At 41.9% G+C, this 26092-nt stretch overlaps 1 protein-coding gene across 21 annotated transcripts in view; it reads left to right on the forward strand.

The window, feature by feature from the left end:
- The window catches only part of MECOM (MDS1 and EVI1 complex locus), a 597402-nt gene that overhangs the window by 389637 nt on the left and 181673 nt on the right, over positions 1–26092 (forward strand). The window contains exon 1 of one of the 21 annotated variants that reach the window (XM_070072550.1): positions 17936–18068. The exons of the other annotated variants lie outside the window; for them this stretch is intronic. Within the exon in view, the coding sequence (XP_069928651.1) occupies positions 17946–18068 (123 nt within the window). The 5' untranslated portion in view covers positions 17936–17945. Of the gene's footprint in view, positions 1–17935; positions 18069–26092 lie in introns of those variants that run through there. 21 annotated transcript variants of the gene reach the window in all.

The following is a 26092-nucleotide window of genomic DNA, read 5'->3' on the forward strand; positions in this document are numbered from 1 at the left end:
TGATTTCAGTCAATCTCTCCACTGGCCAATACCAATGTCTGGGAAGAGATGATAGTTGCATAGCCTGCCAGGGGAAGCTCAAGTAGCTGTTTGTTCAAAGTACTTGCTGAAGCAGAAACAATCCTTTTTGTTTTGAAAGCATGTTAATGTGATAATGAAATACACAAAGGAAAGAGGTTCATCCATATAAATAGGTCATTTAAATAATGAACAAGGAGGAAGGATGTGGTTTTGGTGTCAGTACTGATTAATTAGGACATAAAAATAAATAACCATCCCAACATTGGCTGCCTCCCTTGAAACTTACTCTATTAGTGGGCAATGAAGTTAATGCAATTGACAATATAATTACAGGTTAGTGAGCAGCACAATCCTGGAAGAGGCTTCTTTTACAGCTTTAATTAGCTAGATAGCATCTGCCCACTAATTTTCTCAATTTTGCCTTGCTAATCTTGTGGTCCTCCTAGAAAAACTTAGTGCTTCAACTCACCTTCTAGAATACCTTGGGTACTAGATTGAGATATATAGTATTGTTCTCAGGATTTTATTGGACACACACATGCTAGGGAGTTTATAAAAATACAATTCAGAAAAAAAATGCAACAATGGCTATGAATGACTTCCTTCTCTTATTACTCGCTTCTCTGGAATAGTTTACTTTTCATAGGAAAAGTTCACAGTGTCTAAGGTCTGATGATAGGGGATTGTGTCACTGTGGGTGAAATATTGTCAGATTCATTCCCTCACCAAGGAGTTAACCTTGAGGCAACTTTATTCACTCTATTTTACACAATCATGATTGAGGATAACACAAGGTAGTTGAAAGTTAATGATCAACTCAGCTTCAAATACTCAAGGAAAAAAAAAAAACATGTAGCTTCAGATCTGTTAGCATCACTAGAGGTCGTTTGGCCTACTGGAAGGGCATGTGGAAAACACACACACACACATCCTGGATTACATGAAACCACAAAAACCCGCATACAACTGATGGAGAGGCTTCCCTCCACCCCCTAGTATTCCCAGTAAGGGTGAATGTGATTGGTGAATATCTTCTTATTACGGCTAAATGATGAGTCTGATGCAGGCTTCGGTTCTGGACAAGTCAGCTGCAAGTTGCTGGAAATCCTCAAAGAACTAATATTCTGATAGACCCTTTTCAGCATTCTTCTCAAAAACCCCATTTTTAACTTCCCAGCATAGAAATAACTTTCTTATATTGTGAAATGGAGGAAGAAATCAAAAGTGAATTGTGTCGTGAAAAACAAATGAGAAAAATTTTCCTCATGTTGTAGCAGTGGGTGTCTTCAGATTCTGCCTGTAAGATTTATACTTTCCTTTATTTATTTTTCCTCTATATTCCCTAGGTTTTAGGTTCAAAGAATTATCAAGATTGTTTTTTGATCAAAACTTTTTCCCTCTCTCTCTTAAAACATGGAGAAAGCTGAATTTTCTGTTTTTTTTTTTTTTTTTTTTTTTTTTTTTCCCCACAATGGTTCATTTATATTCTCTGAACCCAAGACTGAAGCAAGTTCTAATGTCTTACTGTTTTATGTCACCACTGAGGTAGCAGTGACATGCTGGCTGCTGATGAATAAATATATTTATCTGGCTTCTAACCCTGCTTACACTGTTGAATCATAATGAGCAGATGTTAACAATTACTCTGAATGTCTTGGATATTTTGTAAAACTTTTATCAGACTTAGAGTGGTTTATTGATCTAGTCAGAATCATGCCCTGGGCACAAAACATTTTGTCATTTGGGATTCAACGTGGGCAGAATGCATGTCCATTTACATTTTAAACTCAGACACTGGGGTTTTGCTTCTGGAACCTTCTGAACAATATAGATCTCTCAAATATGCTCTTACTGTTTCTGCATTAACTAAAGCATATCTATTGGCAGATTGTCTATGGGCTCACCTTTTAGCATATAAAGAAAAAATGAGTAAGAAATCCTGACTATGAGATTTGAACAGCAGCTCCATGAACTTCAGGTAAACACCACAACCCAGCACTCTGAAAACTACCCATGTTTGTTTCTTAAAATAAATGAACAAAAATCTATATTTCCATTTCTCTAGAGGTATGTTTTGTTGTGGGTTTTTTTGGTGCTGTTCTCTTTTTTGTAAGATCAAACCATGTTAGTTGAATGATACAGAAAGTCACTTTGAATTCAAATATAAAATAAGGCCATCCATCATGTTAACAATTTAATTACCTGAGTATATATTTTTCCGACAAAAAAACCCATTATTTGTTGTGTATCTTATTACTGAGTCGTTGCCTCGGGACAAGTTGGCTGTCACTGGGTAGGCCTTGTGGTAAGAAGTGGCAAGATAGGGAGCAGATAAGACCTGCAGCCCTCGGCCTTCTCACCAGGTCCCTGCCACCCCGTGTTTGCTGGAGGCCTTACCTGTTCAAGTTCCTGTAATCTTTGTTGCAACAGTGAAATGGTGACTTGTAAAGGCAGCAGAGCGTGACAGAGAGAGTGAAAGGGTCGCATGAAATAGAAATGTGATATTTTCTATCTTTCCAGGGCGTAAGAAATAGGCCTCCTGCCACTGAGCTGGGGTTGGCAATCGCTATCACTCTGAGCAGAAGGAAAGTTTTGCAGCATTTGTTGTTCAGGAATCATAGAAGAGGCAAAGTAAACAATGTACAAGGTTTCTCTGATTGTTTAAGCATCTGCAGATTAAGGAATAATTTCAGCATTGAGGAAATGAGATTAGAATAAAGAAGGCAAAATGGTTCTTCTCAGGGCCTCTAGGTTCTTCTCGGGGCACTGGCATCCACAGGACTGCCTCCCTCCTGAGCCTTCCCTGGGAGGCAGGCAAATGTGTTGGGTCTGGTGTTTGTGTACTTGCCTTTTTATTGTACACTCAACCACTACAAATACATGTAACAACATGAGCTACTCAACTGATGATACAGCACCAACCTTGTCACTCTGGTGAGTGGTGGGTGGTGTTAGAAGATGGCCAGCGAACTGCTCTGGCTTACAGTTCTACACACCGCAGCAGGTGGCAGTTTGATTTTGGTGTGCTCCCTTGCAGGGAGCACTGTCCACCAAGGAAGATGGAAAACAAAGATCAGACTTCAACCAACCATTAGTGTGCTCTGGCTGGATAATGTTACAAGGAAGGGAGGTGTTCTATCCTTACTAAAACTCTGCACTGAGGATAATTCTTGCATTTCAAAGCAGAGGCCAGAAAATGATAGACACAACGAGGCTTGGCCTACAGCTTTGGGTGTGAATTGTCCAGGAAGAAGAGAAAGGGAACGCCCTTGCTCCTGAACCTTGTCCTGGTGGCCCTACTGGGTCTGCTTACCCCCCAGCTCCCGCCCCCGCCACCTTTTTTGAACCTCAAGGCACATGGTTCAAGAAATGTAGTCACACTATACCTGCCTGAAGAAGAGCTGCTGATCACTTTATGGTTAAATAAATGCATGTAGCTTTCTTGGGAGCAGATTTCACTGGCGAGGATTCGGAATTGCTGATGATGGCAACTAGAGGGTAGCTTTTCTTCTGGGTTCCTTGATAACTTTACAAATGCCATCTGATTTTCGCAGTGAATGCATATTTTCATAAATGGAAACAAATAAAACAGTAGGCAAGGGCTTTCTCAAATGCTTGCCAAGTACATTAAACACACAAAAGTACCTTCACAGCGAAAGTTGGTTGAAAACAGCTGTTTTAAAGGATTTTTGGTGTATGCAGTTAACAACATCATCATTATAAGGCCTGAAGCAAACGTGTTACTGATTACACCCCATTAAGAAATTGGAATGTGCTCCCCCAAGGAAACACCACAGCACCGTGCTATTTGAAAATAACAACCAACTCCAAACACTCAGCTAAGACGTTGTTATAGATTGTGCAGCCTATCTACCAAGATAAAACTGTTGGGAAAAAAAATGAGAGTACATCTTATCTTAGCTAATCAGAATATTTTTAACAATATTGTTTGAGTGGACGTTTCCTTAGCATCTTTCATGTTTTCCCCAAGCCCGCTCTGTCTGCCATAGCTACACATTATATAAGTTACTGGAAAATGGAATTAAAAGGTAAGTTTATTTAAATGCAAAAATATTCTAAAATGCATGCATATCAGAAGTGTTCACAAAGTTCATGAAAAATGAATATTATAAAGAGACTATGCATGAATTTCAAAAATGTTTGGCAGCAAAATAAACTTATCTTAATTCCATTTTTCCAAGAACTCTGTAAAGTCCACTTGGTATGTTGAAGTTATTCAGGAAACCATGTACAAAGGAAGTTTGAGGCTTCAACTCATTAGAGCCTGCAGATGCAGCTGCCAGTGTGTTTGACTGTAAAACCCACGGCGGCTCTCCCTCAGCTCCGTAGAGGGTATGTTTGCCCAGCAAGCAGAGACTGATGTTCAGGGTGGGACGCAAGGCTGGGGGTGGGGTGTGGGGGTCTGTGGGATATGGAAAGTTTAATAAGGACCATGGGATTGCTGCTGTGAGAAGCAATGCTCATGTGTTGAAAAGGCACTGTCAGAATGCTAGGCCGCAGGGCCTGCCGCACATCTGCGGCTCGGCGGTGAGGTTCAGCTTGCATCTGTGCTGCCTGTCCGGCATGGCACTCAGCGGGCTTCGCACACACTTTTCACACTGGCCCCCGTCTCCCAAGGGCTCTGGGCAGTTAGGAGGGAAGGAATTCCATGTCCAGTGCTTGGTAAGAAAAAGAACAACAACAACAACAACAAAGGCTTTTTCACCTTTTCCATGCATCTGAAAGAAGAGTCCGATTTCTCCCAGTGTTGATAGAGCCACCACTGGGGACCAGGCTCCCGTACTTCCTGAAAGAGTAAGTCGCAGCCCGAGACCGAGACCGAAAGGAGAAGTCCCGCATCCACAGAAGCTCTGGAGTCCTCTACACAAGGAAAGCTCAGTGATGTGGGCACTTGAAAGAGCTGTGGAAGGGTGAACGTTTTCCAGTGCGGTTAACCTGCTACAGTGCCTGGGGTTGCAGTCCCTGCTGTACTCCTAACTCCAACTGCTTGTTAATGTGTACCCTAGGACGCAGTGGGTACGGACCCAAAGACTTGGGTCCCTGGTGTGCACATTGGAGACCTAGAATGAGTTCTAGGCTTGCCTTTGGCCTGGTCTGGTCCTGGCTATTGCAAGCATTTGGGGAGTAAACCAGTGGATAGAACATCTGTTTTTCTCTCTCTCTCTTCCTCTCACTCTGCCTGCCTCCTAATAAATAAATATAATTTCCTCCCATTCTGCCTGAATCCTAATAAATATAATTTTTAAATTTTTAAAAGTTTGTGAATATTGATATTAAAAGTTGTTTATTTTGGTGCATTTTTTGGAAATCCATGTATTATTTTTTCATATAATACATTTCCACGGACATTTTAAGGTTTCCCTCATATAATTTTATTTTAAGCATTTTTTGCACCAAAATAAATTTATCTTATAATTTCATTTTTCCATAACCTTTTTGAAATTCCCTGTATAATAAGAATTCTGTGGGTTACCATTTCACTTGTGCGAGGCACGTTCAAGTCTTCCTGATGGGACTTTGGATAAGCTCCAACAAACTCTGTGAACCCCTGCATCCTTGTTTTTATTTTTTTATTTTATTTTATTTTTTTAAAGAGAGAATCACAAGACAAACCAGATGGAACTTTTGTGAGCAGCACACACTAAGAGTAGGTATGGCTGTGTATCTATACATTTGTCTATAGATACATTCACATACTTTAAAAAGCTGGATGTCAGCATTTTTGCCACTAGCATCCTTGAAAGATTTAGAGCTTATTTGAGATTTCATATTGTGAGAGAGGCCTAATTATTTGTTGAGAAGGGGAAGTTTTCCTGGGGATAAATCCTTCTCTTCCACCAATTTAGAAGTTTGGAGACCCTCAGGGTTAAGCTGAGGCAAAAATAGACTTAGGTTAGCACCCATCCCTGCCCTGAGTGAGCAGGGATTATAATCTAAACACTCCGGATTCCCAAGATCACAAAGGAGGCTGTTAGAATGTGACCTTGGGTTCTAGAAAGGGGATTAGTTGCCAGATGGATGTATTGGGAGCACTGGGATATCAAAAACGCAGTTCCCTATGTGATAATCCAGATGTCATTTTCCCAGATTGCAGAGTTCTCTGAGTGTGGAAGGCAGGATCTTGGTCTGATAGCTCTGAATTTAACAGTGAAGCATGGGTGCAGAGCCTGGCACCAAGCAGGTCTGTGCACCTGAAGGAACTGTTTCCAATGGGGACATACTTGACAAAGCACCTTTTGTCCAAGCTGACAGTGAATGTGAGGGAAACTAGTGGAAATGGTGATAAGTTTATTACACCAAAACTTTGATGTAACAGATAAATCTATTATTGATAACGTTGCAACCATGACTCTTGGGAAATGTTTTTGATAACATGACACAAATATTAGTATTACCAACTATCGGTAGAAGTCATTTGCCAGAAAGAAAATACAGTTGATGTTGAACAAAGGCAGTGGAGATAGGGGTCACCTATAAGGGTCAGTAACTATGTAACTTATCACCATTTCCTTTTTCACTGAGTTGTGAGGAAGGTAAATAATTTTAGGGAATCTACATGTAAATGCATTTCATAACTGACTTGATTATCTAATGAAAAATTGACATTCTCCACTCAAAAAGAGAGAGTGATTCCAGTAAAATTATACCAAGAAATTCTAGAGTGAGATCTATGATAGGAAATTTAATTATTGGGGCCAGCACTTTAGCATAGTAGGTTAAGCCTCAACCTGTGGCGCTGGCATCCCAATGGGTGCCGGTTCATGTCCTGGTTGCTCCACTTCCCGTCCAGCCTTCTGCTAATAGCCTGGGAAAGCAGTGGAAGATGACCCAAGTGCCTGGGACCCTGCACCTGTGTGGGAGACCCGGAAGAAGCTCCTGGCTCCTGACTTTGGATTTGCCCAGCTCCAGCCGTTGCAACTGTTTAAGGAGTAAACCAGGAGATAGAAGACCTTTCAGTCTCTTTCCCTCTCTCTAACTCTGCCTCTCAAATAAATAAATAAATCCTTATAAAATTTCATTCTGACAAATGGAAGTAAACTGGAGATTAAGTTCTTTCTCATGCCAGTTTTATTCTGTTCTATTCTCATTACTATTATTCTTGTTTAAATAATACATGTAACACTATTTTACTCTGGCAAAAGTTATTTTTTTCTTATTGTACCTTTTTTTTTATTGTGATACATACTGATTCCCTCTGTTCTTCCTATGTCCCTTGTTTTAATTTTTTCTCAATTCTAGATCATTTACTGAACATCTACAAAATTCTAAGTGCAATATAAGTTACTAGAGATACAAAGAGAAAACAGTCTCTGATCCTGATCAACTCTTATGATTTCTTTTGCTCAAATTCTGGAGGTGATTGAAGTAACGATATGTTCTGTATATCATTGCCCCTTTAACAAATTCTCCCATAAACATCACTCTAAGAGAAAGATCTCCCAAATGGGTGCTCACATTCCAGGGGTTATAAATGATAGTCTGTTGTAGGATTGGGGGTGGGGCTAGGAAGGTGTTTGGAGTAGTGGTTAAGACACTGCTTGGGGAGCATGCATCCCAAATTTAAGTGCCTGGACTAAAGTTCCAGCCCCACTCATCTCTCTATTCCTATTGTTTGCTAATGTTCACTGTGGGATGCAACAGGTGATGGCTCAAGTCCTTGGGTCACTGCCACCCACATGAGAGATCTGGATTGAGTTTCAGGCTCCTTGGCTTCAACCTGACCCTGCTCTGGCTATTGGTGCATTTGGAGAGTGAACCAGTGGGTAGAAGACTTTAGTCTTGTCTGTCTGTCTCTCTCTCTCTCTCTTTCAAAGTTTAAAATATAATTTTAAAATATCTACTGGGACACAGAGAAATACTAAAACCAGTTTCAACTATATTATTATCCCATTTTTTAATTTCAGGTTATTAATGCATGTATCAGTCATCTTCAAAAAGTTTGTGAGAAAATAGAATTAAAATATGTTTAATTTGACACAAAAAAGTGTTGAAATTCATGCATAGCTTTTTGAAATAATATGCATTTTCCATGTACTTTTTTAAAAAGATTTATTTATTTGAAAGACAGAATTACAGAGAGAGACAGGGAGAGACAGACAGATCTTCTATCCACTGGTTCACTCCCCAAATGGCCACAATGGCCAGAGCTGAACCAGGCTTCTTCAGGTCTCCCACATGGGTGCAGGGGCCCAAAAACTTGGGCCATCTTCCACTATTTTCCCAGGTGCATTAGCAAGGAGCAGGATCAGAAGTGGAGCAACTGAAATTCGCACCAGCGTGTATGTGGGATACAAGCATTGTAGGCGGTGGTTTTATCTGCCATACCACAATGCTGGCTCCCCCATGAACTTTTTGAAATACTGTCATGTTGATACCTCATATCATTATATCACATGTATATGTATTAGAATAGTAGCATAGTAAATGAATATACACACACACATACATATCCATATTGGAAATGCATGCTCAATGAAAGTTTTATAGACAGGGTGTGTAATGTTAAATGTTTAAGGACTACTGCTGTAGTTCATGTTCTCCATTGAGGCATAGACTCTGTCTATATTGTGTATTCCTTTACTGTGATTGGCCGTGACTGGCACATTTAGGTACTTAATAATAAGCAAAATAATGAATAATTTAATGAATAAATTCGCAACAATTTCTGTCCCTTTCCTTTTAAAGCTGCTAAATAACAGAGTATTTTAATAAACTTATATTATTATCATGTGACCATGTGCCAAACACTAAGTATACAGTTTTTTAGAAACTCTTACATGGAAATATTACCATTTTACTAGACTTAAGTCCAAGTGGGGACCTCTCCAGCACCAATTCTAGGGGTAAACCTAGAAGGAGTAGTGACTTGTGATCTCTCAAATGAGATCTAGCAGGTGACTCTTCTGCATGCTGCTTACTTGCTTGGCCTTGAAATAGAGTATTATGGAATCAACCCTTGAAGGAATACAAAGCAGATCATATGGTTGATCTAATTCCTTTCGGGGCAGGATGATATAGAAAAATAGATTTCTACTCTTTTAAATGACCTCTACATAACCAGGACTTAGCTAACTTCTAGAATTTGGGTTTCTATGAACAATGGATATTTGACCAGGAAAAAATATAGTAAGGATAAGCTCCTTAGGCTTGTTGAATGTGCAGTGTGTACCATGGACATTCTTTTTCTTCTTTTTTTGGTTTCAGTACAGAGACAGCTACAGCTTTTGTGAGCTAATGGGAGGCCTGGAAGTATAGCAATGTAGTCTGAGGAGAATAATGTGAAGGAAAACGGCCAGACCTCTGGTGATGAAGGGTCTGATATTAGGTCTGCAATTGTTTCCCTTTTACCATTTCAACCTTCAAGGTTCAAAGATTTTTTTATAAATCAATACATCTTATGATTTTGTTATGAGACAAGACGATTGCAAGGATAAAAATGACCTTCTATCATTCAGGTATCACACTTCAGACTTCATGAAGCGTTTTCCCATCCAACTTTTAGAGCCAATCAGTTTATGTTGCTTAATTTTATGGAGAAAAAGAAGCAAATGATGGAACCAGACACCTGCTATTTCTAATTACATTATATCAGTACCTCTCAGACTGCTTCTGCCTCAAGCTTCCTAATAATGTGCACCCGAGGAGCTGGCAGGTAATGTCTCAAGTGGTTGGATTCCTCCCACTCACACGAGAGACTGGACTGAATTCATGGCTGCTGACTTTGGTCTGGCCCACCCCTTGCCATTGCAGGCATCTGGGGAATGAATCACTGGATTGGAGCTTTCTCTGTGTATTTGTCTCTCTGCCTCTCAACTAAATAGATAAGAATTAGTATGTTCAAGTATTTATATTGTTTTAAAGATTGCTCAAGGTATTTTACTGGGGCTGGCTTTGTGGCACAGTGGGTTAAGCTGCTACTTGTGATGACAGCATCCCATATTGGAGTGCTGCTTCTTGTATTCTGGGCTTCCAAGTCAGCTTTCTTTACTGCGCCTGGAGAGGCAGTGGAAGATTCAAGTACTTGGACCCTTGTCACCTATGTGAGAGACCAGGATGGAGTTCCTGGCTCCTGGCTTCAGCCTGAGCCAGTCCTGGAGGATGCAGCCATTTGGAGAGTGGATGGAAGGTCAATTCATTCTCTCTCTCTCTCTCTCTCTCTCTCTCTCCATCTCCCCACAAATACACACACACAACCCCCTCTGTAAATCTGTTTTTCAAATAAATAAGTAAATATTTTTAAAATGTATTTTATGGTTAAAGGAATGCATGGCCATTGTAGACATCACAGAACTGTTTGTTTTGGTGATCTTGACGAATGACATGTTTAGAGTAAGAGCAAAAGATGGCTCTAACTCTAAATTATGCCTCATCCCCTGGCGTATTTCAGAGACTTGTCTTCCCCTTCCTGCCAACTTTATTTCCTTCGGAAGAGTTACAGTTTGAGTGACTTACAGCCACTGCTGATAGCTGTTCCATTTGTCTTCTCTCCTTTATGCTCTGCAGTTTCTATTTCTGAGATAACTCTTCAGTTCAAAGACCTCTATGGAAATCCTTGTAGATTTTTAAAAATCCTTACCTTTTTATAACAACAAAACACTTGTGTTGCTTTTGCAAAAAAGATAAAATAGCAGAGGCTTTTGGGAAGCAACAGAAATGCCAACAAAGATGTAAACTTGTTCAGTACTTAAGAAATAAAACAACAAGTTACCAGGCTACCTTACTAGGCAGGATTTTTTAAAAAGATTTATTTTATTTATTTGGAAAACAGAGTTACAGAGAGAGGTAGAGAGAGAGAGAGAGAGAGAAAGAGAGAGAGAGAGTTCTTACATCTGCTGGTTCAATCCCCAGGGCTGGAGCTCAGGCAATCTGAAGCCAGAAGCTGGGAGTTTCTGTCTCCCATGTGGGTGCAGTGGCCCAAGCACTTGGGCCACCCTCCGCTGCTTTCCCAGGAGCATTAGCAGGGAGCTGGATTGGAAGTGGAGCAGCCAGGACGTGAACCAGCACCCATATGGGATGTTGGCATGCCAGGATGGAGCTTTAACCTGCTGCACCAGCGCACTGGTCCCTAGGCAGGATTTATTTGAATAAATAGATATTAGGTAAATAATTATCATTTTCTTTGGTTATGTTACAATGAAACAAAACTATGTGCATGCAATTATATTTTCACACTCACAAACACAAATCTACTTATATGTATGAACATCTAAAGTGTCTTTAATTTCCAGAAATGGGATTCTGTAGTCTTACTGGGAGCCCAGAAGTTTCCTTTTCTTCTCTGTCTCTGCTCTCCAAATTTCCCTTTCTGTGCTTCTACCACTACCAACAACTTATCCAAAATCCCCCCACCCCCACTCCCTCCATATGTATCACTCATTTCCCACTGAACAACTGTTTGACAAGCAACTTATTCTGGCCTTCTCTTGTGCGGTAAGGGGAAGGAGGGGAGTGTGTGGTGGAAGAAATTGAACCCGCTAATTCCAGTGTTCCAGTCAGTGAACAAGACATCAGATTCCAAATACAAGGCAAGCACGATTCAAACCACAAGAAAGATTGGAATTTGTGGTTGGGGAATCCTAATGCAGTTCTAAATTTCTGGTCCTGGTTATTATGGTGGTGGTTGAGGTGTGGGACTGCAGCGCTCTTGCCCAATTTGGAGGGAATGCTTACAAATTCAAAGCAGAGACTTTGTTGGACACACACTTGCATGAACTAAGCCAATCCTGAACTGATCACTTCTCAATCTAACTTCAAGTTTCTATCAAATTGTGGGAGTGAAGGCTACTACTGCCTCTAACAAGTATGTCTGACCATACCCAAACAGGGTATCAGAGGCTCTCCTTTGAAAGGAGATGGGAGTTGGGGCCAGCTCTGTGACATAGCAGGTAAAGCCACCACCTGCAGTGCTGGCATCCCATATGGGCACCTGTTAGACATCAGCTGCTCCAATTCTGATCCAGCTCTCTACTATGGCCTGGGAAAGCAGTAGAAGATGGCCCAAGTGTTTGGGACCCTGAACCTGTGTGGGAAACCCAGAAGAAGCTCTTGGCCTCTGACTCTTGGCTTCGGATTAACCTAGCTTTGGCTGTTGTGGCCCTCTGGGGCATGAATTAGCAGATGGAAGATTCTCTCTCTCTCTCTCTCTCTCTGCCTCTCCCTCTTCTTCTCCCTCTCCCTCTCCCTCTCTGTAAGACTTTCAAATAAGTAAATAAACGTTAAAAAAGAAAGACAAAAATTAAAAAAGGAAATGGGACGGAGGAATTGACATTGGCAGTGGTCAGTAGTGCATTGTCGCTTCATTGCTCGGCGCAGTATTTTCAAAGTACTGAGTGTTTGAAGTGTCTCAACACCCCTGGAAAGAACTGGACAATTCCACTATTTGACTTAACTCTTCAAGGTCAAATAAACGTGAAAGGCAAGGGACTGACCAGAAGGAGAGTGAGTTCGTCACGCATCAGGAAGCGTCACTGCTCCCTCTGGACAGTGCTGGCTAAGACTGCACTAAAGCAGCTCCACTTGACCACTCTCCTCCACCTTTTTATTTGGTTGTTTCTTTCTAATTGGTTATCAAACCAGGTATCCAAGAACTGTTATAAATAATCTTGTAGTTGGAGGGATGAACCCGATAAAGCTTTCCAGTTAACTTTGAGAACCACCTATAGAGAGTAATGTTTCTCAGATTATTCAAGAGCTTCTATTTTCTGTGTTGACTTTTATGTTAGAATTTCCAAAATAAATTTGGCAGCCGAGTTTTTATTGCATTAATTTGGCACACCAAGATTTAAAGTTTACATTCATGTACTAAAAACACATGTGATCCCAATTAAAGGCATTTAGGATTGGATCTTGACTTGTAGAACAGGACTTGTCCAATATGCAGACTGACTGAATCACTAGATTTTTGGCAAAATCAAGAGCTGCCTGAAGGTGTGCACAAAATTCTGCTGATATGCCAAGGAATAGCAGGCTAGTGTGGCTCTACAGAGAAAAGCATTTGTGCACATACTCGTAGAGTCTGGTGAAAAATATAATTGCAAAGGAGAGCCTGATGCAGCATTGTTTAGGGCGTCATTCACTCTCTAGGGCATTTACTGTCATCCAGGGACTGTGCCTAGTGCTGAGTTTTAAGTGTAGCATCCGCGATACTTCTCCACTTAGAAACGCTTGAGTTGGTCCCCTTCAGAAACATGTTCAACTAGGAGGAGAATTAAGATTTCTTTGGGGTTAAGAAAGGAAACTCTGAGACTTGGATGATTAATGGAGTGGATTTGAATTTTGCTGGAGCAGATGGTCCAGGGGCATCTCTTTGGGAGAACCCCTGGTTGGAAGTCAAGAAGAATGTTTTGTGGTGTGAGTTCCCTTGCTGCACTCTTATTTAGTAGTTGGAGCAGAGTTCACATCTGGGACCCCTCGGAGAATTAGGCATTGTGAGAACAGTGAACCAAGAGGAAACAGAAGTAATATATATTGAAAGGCTTAATTTGATCTCTTGCCTGTCTTCAAAGGAAGCTTCATTTGTTAAGGACATGCATGCTCATGAAGAAAGGACCCCCATTAGGCAGTGCCCAAATAATAAAGGATTCTGTGTCTACAGCCTCCAGTACAGAGAGGCTAAGGGACTTGCTCCCTGCCCAATGGTGAGACTTGAATAGAACTGGACTAAAACTCATCTCTTTGGTTCCCTTTTCAAAGTGATCTTTTGAGCAGAACATAGTTCCTTTCTTTTGCTACAAATTAAGATTTATCTGACAAGAGGCTTTCATGTGGAAACAGAAGCAGTAAAACCTGGAAAAGCCGAGTTTACCCTCATTCTGGTTTGTTTGTTTTGTCTCTTAAGTTTTCCTCTTAAGTGAGAAAGTGTTTCTTTGCCTGTGTCTTTTGTTTGCATGGAGGGTGTGGGTTTGAGCTCCCTAGATTCTTATGGAGTCAAGAACAAAAGGAACTGTCTTGGAAAGCTAAGAATGAGGAGCACAGAAACACCACTGAGGCAGAGTACACATACCCATTTCCTCTCTGTGCTGCTGGCTGTCGTTTCAGAGTATTCTTGAGATCCGTCAGCAAGAAGCACGCATCATGGAGCAAGGAGTCCTGGAACTCCTCCTAGAGATGAGAAGGCATCAGACACGCATGTGTGTAGTGTAAACTGGCTCATGTGGTACAAGGGTATTTCGAAAAGTTCATGAGCAATGGAACTGAAAGATCTTTTTGATGAAAAGTTTGAAATCCATGCATAGGACAAGTCTTTAAAAAGCTCATGAAAAATGCATATTGTGAAAAAGCAACTATCTATTTAATTTTTTTTTTTTACCAAATAATATTTTGACTCAATTTTCCATGGGCTTTTGGAAGTACTCCAAGTCTGCCTTTCTGCAGGGTGTCTATTTCACTAATAGTCCTCACAATGGCTGCGGATGCTTTATTAGTGCTTACCTTATAATAGGCACTAAGCACTTTAGAAACTTCAGCTTATATATTTAATATAGACTTCCCACATTCTTTTAAATCATGTTTAGTTTGGTTATTCCCCAAGTGTTGTATACTTAAGGTATTTCCATTTCTTTTCTGTTGGTATGAACAATATTGTACCACATCTGATACTCGTCCATGTCTCTTTGGATATGTGTGAGTGGTTTTGAAAAACCAAAAAAGATATAGTATAATTATCTGATACCAGTAGTTGTCACCGAGGAGGAAGAGGGACGGTGGATTAAATTGTAGGTGGAGGGACGTTAGCCTTATTATAAGATTACGTAACACTTTTCAACAAAAATGTAAACATGTATTACTTGTATGTTAAAATTAGTTTTAAAAAATAAATGCAGGATGAGAACTTCTTTGGCTCATAATTTAACCAGTCTGAACCCCCTGCCACACACACACTTTAAAAATTCTTTCTCTAATTCTGGATATATGACTTTGGCAGATAAATATGGTGGTACATTTTACAACAGTTTATAAAGGGCTAGATGTATTCAAGAGACTGTCACTCTAACATGCCTGGATTTCAGTTCATCAGCCACAAAAAATATCCCAGTGAATTTTCCTTGATTTTAGCAAATATGTAATTTATGTTTTCAAAAAAAGGATTTAAGCTATATCAGTAAGGATTCAATTCGATATTATAATTGACTTATAGTTTTGAAATTTCATAGTTACTTGTAAGTATACCAACTCCCTTCATTTAAAACGTTACTAATCATAATCAAGTATGCTTTTGAGTCCTGTTGTTACATCCAGCAGTGTAAACAGATAGAGTTTGTGTTTCTCACTGAGTGATCTCTGGAGCTGTGGTGCTGGGTGGTTGTTCCACCACGTGACTGCCTTGTCTATGTGAGCATGGAGACATGCACGTTAACAAATGGGAACAGTAAGAAAGAAAAAAGGAAGAGAGTGCAATCAAAGAGTATTTTAAATAAGCATTTGTATCTCACTGGAACACTGAGATGTTTGCCAGGATAATAATGTTCCAGCACAGATGATGACCTTGGGCCATTATCAGGACTTCCCACTCACAAGACAGAGCAGACTGTAATCACCTGAGACAGGAAACCTTCCAAAAACAGACCCAATGACAAAACCTGGATAACAATTCCAATCCTGAGCAAATGTCAGTGATAAACATTTATTTAAATATCCAACCCCGTGAAGATAGAACGCATCCAGTTGCTCTTTTCTGTATAAGGATGTTTGTTTCTGTAGCAATCTGTTTTGGGATCAGATCAAATGGTACCGTTAGTTCTGACTTCCTGGCTTTTTCTAAGTCCTTTCTTTAATATCATTACTCTGAACTACCCACACCATGTTAGGAGGTTCCTGGGTCCCTAGGATGAACATTGCTTTGTACATGGGCATGCTTTGGTGTCCTCAGAGAGTAAGTGTGTACACAAGTACATGCACACACATCCTGTCTGTACCTTTTCAGGTTGAAAAAAGGACTTTAATGGAAACTCTCTCGGGAACCCAGCAACTTAGCCTAAGTATTGCCCTGCCTGTTTTCAGAAAGTTCTTCTTTTCTTTTGTCCCTAAGGATTCAGCCAAAGGAAGAATAAAGCTTCATCATGGTTTGAGCCTGTCATTCTCCATTATACACTGTCTTTGTCCATCTTATGTATCTGTGTTCACTTGAAGCACCGTGATGAACTCTGGAATCGGAGCTATACCCTGGAGCTTCCTACAAGGATGAGGGTGCTCTGAAATTAACAATGTCCAATATGGTAGCCCCTTCTCCTATATTGCTGTTAAGCACTAGAATGAATGGGCAATAAAATTGTTAACTGTATTTTTTTTTTGACAGGCAGAGTGGACAGTGAGAGAGAGAGAGAGAGACAGAGAGACAGAGAGAAAGGTCTTCCTTTGCCGTTGGTTCACTCTCCAATGGCCGCCGCGGCCAGTGCACTGCAGCGGGCGCACCGCGCTGGTCTGATGGCAGGAGCCAGGTACTTATCCTGGTCTCCCACGGGGTGCAGGGCCCAAGCACTTGGGCCATCCTCCACTGCACTCCCGGGCCACAGCAGAGAGCTGGCCTGGAAGAGGGACAACCGGGACAGAATCCGGCACCCCGACCGGGACTAGAACCCTGTGTGCCGGCGCCGTAAGGCGGAGGATTAGCCTAGTGAGCCGCGGCGCCGGCCAACTGTATTTTTTTTTTTAATTTGACAGATAGAGTTAGGCAGTGAGAGAGAGTCAGAGAGAGAAAGGTCTTCTTTCAGTTGGTTCACTCCCCACATGACTGTTATGGCCGGCACTGTGCCTATCTGAAGCCAGGAGCCAGGTGCTTTCTCCTGGTCTCCCATGCAGGTGCAGGGGCCCAAGCACTTGGGCCATCCTCCACTGCCTTCTCGGGCCACAGCAGAGAGCTGGACTGGAAGAGGAGCAACCAGGACTCAAACCTGGTGCCCATATGGGATGCCTGTGCCACAGGTGGAGGATTAACCAAGTGAGCCTTGGTGCTGGTCCCTGTATTGTGTTTTTTACAATTTAAATAGCCACCTGTGAATAGTGACTACTGTCTTTGACAGTGTAGCTATAGATCATTATATTACATTCATATATAACTAGAAAACCTTCAATGTTTACATTGTCAGCTTTTCATATGAAATATTCCCCCTTGGGTTCTGAGTATTTCACATTATTTAATTTGACTCCAGAATTCAAATTTAAATCCTTTCTGCTTGGGTTCACTGTCCTCCAAACTTTAGCTTTCTCCCTGTCCACCCCCCAGCCGCCTCCCACTCCTTCTGCTACCTTTAGCTGGTAAATATTTTTGGCTGCTTGCATTCAGAAAGCACCATGATGCTGTGAAGCAGGAAAACATAATTAGTTCATAAAGCACATTATAAAAGTTTAAAGAATAGCTCTCTTAGATTTCTGGTTCCTCTGCTCAAATTTACTTGGACTTAAACAAGAGATGTTTATTGAATGTGTATCTCTGTTAATATCAGGCAGGTCGCATGGCGCTGAGCCTCCTTTGTCTTTAAGGAGCTCTGGAGAGGTAGGCCACAAAGCTCTGTCTGCCTGTTGAGCTCTGGGTACAGGCTGGCTTGTTGGCCTCCACACAGCTATGACAGCATGCAGTGCTAAAGCAGTCTTCCTATGGGGTTTCCAATAACTCGATTGCCAGTGAGTTGGAACTTCCTGCTGCCTTGACGGAGCCTTTGAATGTGATTAGGATGAGCAATGATTCTCCAGAAGTGGGCAGAAGGCGAGAGCAGTAAACATGCAGATTACACGCTGCCTACACCCCATTCTTCACACACGCCGCCCAAGATAATGCTCCTACAGAGAGACCGCAGGCTTCCCAAGCTCTCTCTCTCAGCCTCCTGCTCTTTAGTTAGAGGCCAACCAGGATGCCCAGGACACGTAACTGATACCGCGTAGATAATCATTGACTAGTCTTGGTTTGGATGGTGGAGGCTGGACTCCTTGTCTCTTCCTGGTTATGTTTCCTTGATGTATGGGCTGATTTCTCTCTGGCCACAGGATGGTTTTCATTCTTTGCGATGAGAACTTCAGCAACCAAGACAAAGGTAATTTGGTCGAGCCCTCCTAAGGCATCTGTGAGACGCTTTCATGTTTTGAAACGTTCCCTTTGCAATCTCTCTCTCTGTGACTTAGAGTGTGCAGGTGGCTGCAGACAGGCAGAACTGGAGGGTGTATTTGGTCTGCCTTTGCTTTGTGATAGATGTTCTGAATTCGCCTTAGTTCTGGCGAAGAGATGCTGTAGAAACTTTTCGTAAACGTCCAAGTGTCCACAGCCAGCAGCATGTGAGACTCGTGCATGCATTCTCCCTGCTCTTGAAGCCACCGAGCGAACCCCTGTGCTTCTCCTCTGTAGCCAGCCCTTTTAGATGTGTCTGCGGAGGTGGACATTTCAAGCAAGAGTTAACAGGCTCAAGTTGTGCTCCCCCCCTTCCCGGCTGCTGTGTTCTCACCCTGCTCTAGCTCATCCCCCTACCCCTCTCACCTCCCCTCCTTCCTGCCCTCACCAGATGTGGTGAGGTGGGGCTGACCTCCTGCACTCGGTGCCCACCCTGTGACCCTTTTCTTTTTATTTGAGAAGTGGGAGGGATGGGGGAGAGGGGATTACATTGCCAGACAAAAAGAAGTTGCTCGAGAGTATATGCGGATCTGGACGCATGGCCATTGGCTCTCTGAAGGGCACAGAGGCTGACCAGGATGGGAAGGACCCGCTGTCCCCCTTTCTTGGCCCTCCTTTGGTGAAGTCACCACCTACCCACTTCTGAGGTGGTCTCCTCAGTGTGCAAGGATAATTTAAGATTTGTACCTGAGCCATGTCTGAACACATTTTAGGGATTATCTTTATACATAGCATGTTGTCTGTTTTGCTTCTCTAATAACATGGTATGGTGTGGGCATTTGACACTGTGGTTAAGATGCCACTTGGGATGCTCACATCTCATAGCAGAGAGCCCGGGTTCAAGATCCAGCTCTGTTCTCCACTCCAGCCTCCTGCTTATGCGAAGCTGTTGTGTCCCTGCCACCCACATGGGAGACTCAGATTGAGTTCCGACTCTAAGCGTCATTGTGGGCATTTGGGGAGTGAATCACTGGATGGGACATCTCTGTGCCTTTAAAATAAATGTAATAAATAAGTAAATCTTTTTTAAAAGGAAAATAATATATACAGTATTTTCTTTTACTATAACCAGGTTCCTTCTGTTCTTATTCCCTTAACCTCACGATATTTTAGGGCAGTGGAGAGAAAATTAGATTGAGTTTCTGCCACTAACTAGTTGTGTGGTGCATGAAGAGGGCTATGTTGGTGATGGCTAAGGTTTTCTTTAGCTCCAGGAGTCTGAAGTTGTATTCCTTCCTGAGCCTATTTCTCACCCCCCACCCCAACTCCCATCTCAGCCACTTCTTCTCTGGGCTTCCCATGAATCATGTCAGACCCCCCAGCAGTCCCTGGGTCCTGCTTTGGGAGCCAGTGCACTTTCACAAGCCTCAGGAGGAGCTCCTTTTGTGCTTAGCCATGTGAACTCATTCTGCCAAAGGGTTAATCTTCCCAGACTAAGAGTGGATTGGGTGAAATAAGAGAAGATCAATGGTTGTACCCTGCCATGAGTGGGGTGTTCAATCATGCAGGTTTCCAGCCAGATTTCTAGAAATCTGCATCCCAGAAGCCACCTGGGCATCACACCCTGAGGAACTCTGAGTTAATGTGTGGTGGACAGAAATATCAAGTTTATGCCTATAGGGGAGTTTTCATTGGTGTGAGCTTAAGCACAGAAAAAAATGGCCTTGGTCGTGTTAATTTTTTTATGGGCAGTTGCACGATTTGCTGGTCTTGGAATGTTAGCAGCACTGTTGCAGAACTAAAAATGTTACCCTGAGACATTTTAAAAGAGCAATAAATATCTGGTTTTAAAACACAGACATTAAAAAATTATAAACTTGGAACGTCCTTTTTGCTTGTTGTTTTACCACTGGCGTGCTCAAGCTGCCTTTTCCTTTCCTGGCCTTCTCAATGAGCAATTGTTTCGTTTGGTAATTTGGTGATTATTTTGGTTATTTGAATATTGGAGTTGCTCGGACTTCAGCACAAAGATGCTTGGCATGAGGCTGTGTCCCCTTATCAGGACCATTTGGGTTCACGGTGTGTGGATGTGGCTGTGCTCAGGGCTGTGGCTGGGCACCCAGGAGCTGTCGTGCTGGGGGACTGTAGTTTGATGTGGAAGGAGTGGGCTCTCAAGGAGTGCAGACTTTATTTCCAGACGTGGATGGTACAGGAAACCAACTGCAAGCCCAGTGACGCTGTGTGCAATTGTTCCGTGGGATTGATTCCCTGTGGAGAAGCTAGCCTAGTTCCTGCTGCCGTCCACATGGAGGAGGGTGGTAAGGCCGTGGAGAATTCTGTCTCTCATTTAAATGTGGCCAAGAAAGATCAACTTGTCATCACTTTCAAAACATCAAAATGATGTTAGCAAAAACTTTATAAATCGATAAACTTTGTACCAGCTTAACTTTTGTTTGGTTCTGTTTTATTGTTTTTTGGCTCTTATTTCAATGTTTTCTCGCTTACCATTTTGCCATAAATCTAGGCCTATTCTTTCAGCATTGATGATGATTACTGTCACTATTAAGTACTAGTCCAGTCAAGTATCATAATTTACCTGCCTTTCCTTTTTTTTTAAAAATGTTCTTTTTTTTAATTTTAATTTAATTTTATTTTTCTTTGACAGGCAGAGTGGACAGTGAGACAGAGAGACAGAGAGGAAGGTCTTCCTTTGCCGTTGGTTCACCCTCCAATGGCCGCCATGGCCGGTGCGCTGTGGCCGGCGCACCGCGCTGATCCTATGGCAGGAGCCAGGTGCTTCTCCTGGTCTCCCATGCGGGTGCAGGGCCCAAGCACTTGGGCCATCCTCCACTGCCTTCCCAGGCCACAGCAGAGAGCTGGCCTGGAAGAGGGGCAACCGGGACAGAATCCGGTGCCCTGACCGGGACTAGAACCCTGTGTGCCGGCGCCGCAAGGTGGAGGATTAGCCTATTGCGCCGCGTTGCCGGCCCCTGCCTTTCCTTTTATCATTAATTACTTGGATGGTTTGTCATTCTGATTGCTAGGAAATGTAACACCACAATGAATAAATAATAAATATAGCTTTTACCTGTTGTGGATATGTATGTAAATAAAATTTCCAGCAAGAAAAAGAGTGGAAACACTTTAATATTTTTAAACATATTACAAAATGTCTGTCCTTATCTTCTAAAACGGTTCTAATGATTTTTGAAAACTCTAGTACTTGAATGCACTTTCCTGAGCAGACTTTAACATTTAGTATAAGTTTATTTTAATATACAAATTTCTGGGGCCGATGCTGTGGCACAGCGAGCTAAGCTGTGACCTACATGCCGGCATCCCTTATGGATGCAGGTTCATGTCCTGGTTGTTCCACTTCCGATCTAGCCTCTGCAAATGCACCCGGGAAAGCACTGGAAAATGGCCCAAGTGCGTAGGCTCCTGCACCAACATGAGAGACCCGGAAGAAGCTCCTGGCTCCTGGTTCCTGGCTCCTGGCATTGGTCTGGCACAGCCTTGGCTGTTGCAGCCATTTGAGAAGTGAACCAGCAAATGGAAGATCTCTCTCTGACTCTCCTCTCTCTCTATAACTCCAACTTTCAAATGAATAAATAAATCTTTAAAAATATATGCAAATTTCAAAATTGTAATTAGATACTTCAGTAATCTGTGGAGGTGAGCAATCTGTTCATGTTCCTAGGGTTTCTGTGTTTGCTCTTATTTGAATGTCTGTTTTTGTCTTTGGTCCATTTTGATTTTTATAAATGTAGCTTAGCTGTCTAGGTAGAGGCCAGACCACCCTTTAAAGATTTATCACTTACTATCTAGATCCTAAATACCAAATACTTGGCTAGAATGTGGTCCCTTCCTGGCTGGGGTCAGTGAGTTTTCAAATAACTGTACTATACATTGGACACTTTTGTTGGCTGTATTTGCATATGCACAGTGACATGATTCTTTTTTAATGACTCTGTAAGGAAAATGCACACAACACCTGTGCTTTGGGCCAAGTGAGTGTGAATTTTATGTGTGTGTGTGCGTGTGTGTGTATGCAGCTATTATGAAGGCATGATTTGGACAAAAATATTTTCGAATTCACTTTCTGGCAAAGTGCTTCATAACAAAAACCTACTGTCTTTTAAAAGTCCAGGTAACATGGAAGAACCAAAAGAAGTTCATGAAATTTTTTAAAAAGCACCAAAAAACCTAAAAACATTACCTTTAGGTTCCAGAGAAATCTGAAGTGATCCAAGAAGCTGCCTAAAATACACTTGTGTGCTGGTGACAAGGAAGACCTATTTTTCCTAGTATTCAGCGAGTTTCAATTGACAATTCCTATGACAGAGAGCATGATGAGGATTTTTATTTAGTGGAATGCCAAAAAATTAAGAATCATATTTTAATCTAGCAAACAATTAACTGGAATTTGGTTGTGTTTTCTACCGTGGAAAAACCTATTAAAATAGAGTGATAGTTTTCATTCTCAAGTCAGACCATGAGTGTATTTTGAGTTCATTCTAACTACAGTGAGTACATTCTAACAAAGTCTTTTTTTTTTTTTTTTTTAAACAGGCAGAGTGGACAGTGAGAGAGAGAGACAGAGAGAAAGTTCTTCCTTTTTGCCGTTGGTTCACCCTCCAATGGCCGCCACGGCTGGCGCGCTGCGGCCCGCACCGTGCTGATCCTAAGGCAGGAGCCAGGTACTTCTCCTGGTCTCCCATGTGGGTGCAGGGCCCAAGTTCTTGGGCCATCCTCCACTGCCTTCCCGGGCCACAGCAGAGAGCTGGCCTGGAAGAGGGGCAACCGGGACAGAATCCGGCGCCCCGACCGGGACTAGAACCCCGTGTGCCGGTGCCGCTTGGTGGAGAATTAGCCTAGTGAGCCGCAGCGCCGGCCTCTAACAAAGTCTTATCCACAGACATTCAGAATTTGTCAGTGAAGTTTTTAATAGGTGATTTAAATCACGAGGAATCATCAGGTGTTTTTTTTTTTTTTTTTTTTTTTGTCTTTTTGAGCTCTACCTAAGGTTATGGTGTAGAGAAATGAGCAATCTTTTTTTCAGAGTTAGAAATTTGGCACAATGATTCCAGCTCTCATCTAATCATTAACTTAATACACTACCTTGGGTAGATAGAGTATTCAGCAAACGCTCCGTGCCTCAATGTGTTAATCTAGACAAGGAGGGCAGCTACATACTGGCAGACTGACCATGGAGGAATCACATTAGAACACGAAAGTAAACACACAGAAATGGGCTTTGTGTGCACTGGGAGAAATATACTCATAGATACAAAGTGCCATTCCAAAACTAAATATGATAAGTGCTTACTTCCTTATTCCTTAAAGAAGTTCTTGACAATTCAGAGCCTTGCTCTAACAACTCCAGGCCTGACTTGCTGTTGCTGACAAATTAGATCCACTTGGTAATTAGAAAGAAGCTGCATGTAAGCTCCCCCTCCCCAGTGCCATTCTCCTCTTCTGAAATTCTTAACAAGTGCTGGGTGTGTGGCAAATGGTGCGTTTTCATAAATGTTTTGTAAGGGCCGATTACTCAGGCGATATTGCATTCTGCAATGGAAGAGATGGCTGCTTAGCCACAGGGAAGACGTCTGCATACTATTGGCATCTGTTTGGTAGGTAATGTTCTTAAACGGCCTGGCCTTTCTCCAGACTTTGATTATTCATAAATCTGTTGAGTGCAGTATGTTGCACTATTAACGTTTAATCTTCTACTGAAGCAAACTCAGGAGGCTGAAATCTATTTGCTTTAGCAAGCTCGTTCACTGATAAATGTATGATTTAAAATTTTCCTTCTGTGAATTCCTCAGTACAAGAAAAACACAGCTGGGCATAGCACAGATCATATTTATCTTTTCAAACTAAAGTGCGAGAAGATAGCATCACTGGAGGCTTAGAAGGAGGACTTGCTAAGGAACAGTTCTCCTCCTGTTTGCATACCCACTTGAGGAAAGCTCTCCAAACACGTATTCGAGATACTTGTGAGAAAAGCTAGTTGAATTGTCAAAAGAAGACCAAGTGAATGTATATACAGTGGTTGGACTGCAGATAACATTTTTCCCCTGAGTGTTTGTACTGGTTAAATATTAGAGGAATAGAGATAACAACACTGTCGCCAGCAACTTAGACATGTATTTTTTCACAAGGTTAGCATGAAATGCCTATCAAAGATTTTCCACCCTAGATGATTTAGTTTCAACTTGGTAAAGGACATTGAAGATAGAGCAGGATTATTTGGATGGTAACTGCCAAACAGGAACATAGGAACTTTGTATAGACTTTATCATATATCTAATATTTTGCTCCTTGGGAGTTAAAAGTAGCATTACCCACTGGCTGCAATTAGGCGACTTTCAAATATGTTTATTTACATTTTCCAATGTTTTTTCCCTCTGTTAGTGGGAAGACCATGAGAGATTTTGTGAGATTTTGGGGCCCATATGTGCAATGTACATTAAACCTAGCCATTAGGGGACATCTAGAGTGAAAAAATGACCTACTGCTTATATGTATTAATAATAACTGGTTTGAAAGGTAGACCAAAGTGAAATTATGGATCTCTGCATCTCTGATCATGAGAATTGTGATTGTTTATGTTATCACAGTTTCTCAAGGTGCTCACAAAATAGCATGCATACAATAGGTGACAGATAACTACAGATTGACTCCTATATGCCTGCAGAATTGTTATGCTCTGCCCAAATGGACTATAATGGAGCTATGTTCTTCTGTTGTCTTTTCGACTGTATTCAGGAAGTATATTGTTCATTTTTCATTCCTATAGTAAAATACCTGAAGTAGACTACTTGAAAACAAAACAAAACAGCTCACAATTCTGGAGGTTGGAAGCCTAAAGAGCATGGCACAGGCCCTTGCTAGGCCCTGTTGGGCTGCAGCACATCACACTGGGAGCACTTAGTTGTTGATGCCTGTGTCTCTGTGTCTGTCTGTCTCTGCTTATAAAGGCAGTGGGATTCAATCAGGGAGCTCCACACTCAACACCATCGTTGGTTTAGATCTCTGGCCTCTTTAAACGATTAACACAGACTTCGGGGGTTAAACTCCTTCGTGAGTCTGAAGGAACAAACCATATTCAAATCTCAGTGAGAAGGAATAGAGAAGAGGGAGAATGGAGAAGGGAGGCTCTTTTGTAGATGAATGCAGTAATTCTTCCACCATCTTGAGCTCAACTCTGACTACATGCTGTCAGAATTAAGGTAGTGCTCTGTCCTTTGAATCTAATAGGCATAGCCTGAGCTGGGGTTAATGGCTTCCGTATTGCCCATCTCCCAAGCTGCAGAGGTCCCTTTCCTATGTTGAGCTAGAAGCAGGCAAGGGAAGCTCTTTCCTGCCTGCATTTACCTGTGCTAGTCACATGCTCTGAGAATGGGGCTGAAACGTTTTGAGCTAGTGATAGCACTTATTCAACCTTTAGCTTTCTTTAATTGAAAATTGTTGAAACTTTTATCTGCTGGTTTGTGTGTACCACAGTTTCTAACTACTTACCCTTCTTATTTGGGAACATGGCAACTTGATTTCAATTCTTTTTTACATAGTGATTTAAAAATGCCACTGGGATAGGGACACATGGGACATGAAATCAGGTGTTTCCTTAAGATCAACCTGTCCAGTTCACTTAGTTTGCAGAGAAGAACTGAGGCCATGAGATGTAAAGAGATTTTTTTTAAGCCTACATAGTTCACGGAAGGGCAATAACTAGAAATCAGGCTCCTATGCAGAACTTTTCAACTTCTCTATTTTGTCTGTGTGAGTAACAGAGAACTGCTCCCCAACACACCCAAAAGAGTGACTTAAAATTTAAAAGAAGCCTGAAGTTGGTAGTCAGTTGCCAGTATGACCTCATCAGGCCATCATTAACCTGGATGCTTCAAGCTCCCTGCTATACCACCATTAGGTCCGACCTCCCACCCGTGCTCAAGATAGTTGCTAACTGCCAGGCATCCCATTTGCATTTTCAGCAAGAAGAACATCAAG

This window comes from Oryctolagus cuniculus, chromosome 4 (genome assembly GCF_964237555.1).
Source record: "Oryctolagus cuniculus chromosome 4, mOryCun1.1, whole genome shotgun sequence".
NCBI lineage: Eukaryota > Metazoa > Chordata > Mammalia > Lagomorpha > Leporidae > Oryctolagus > Oryctolagus cuniculus.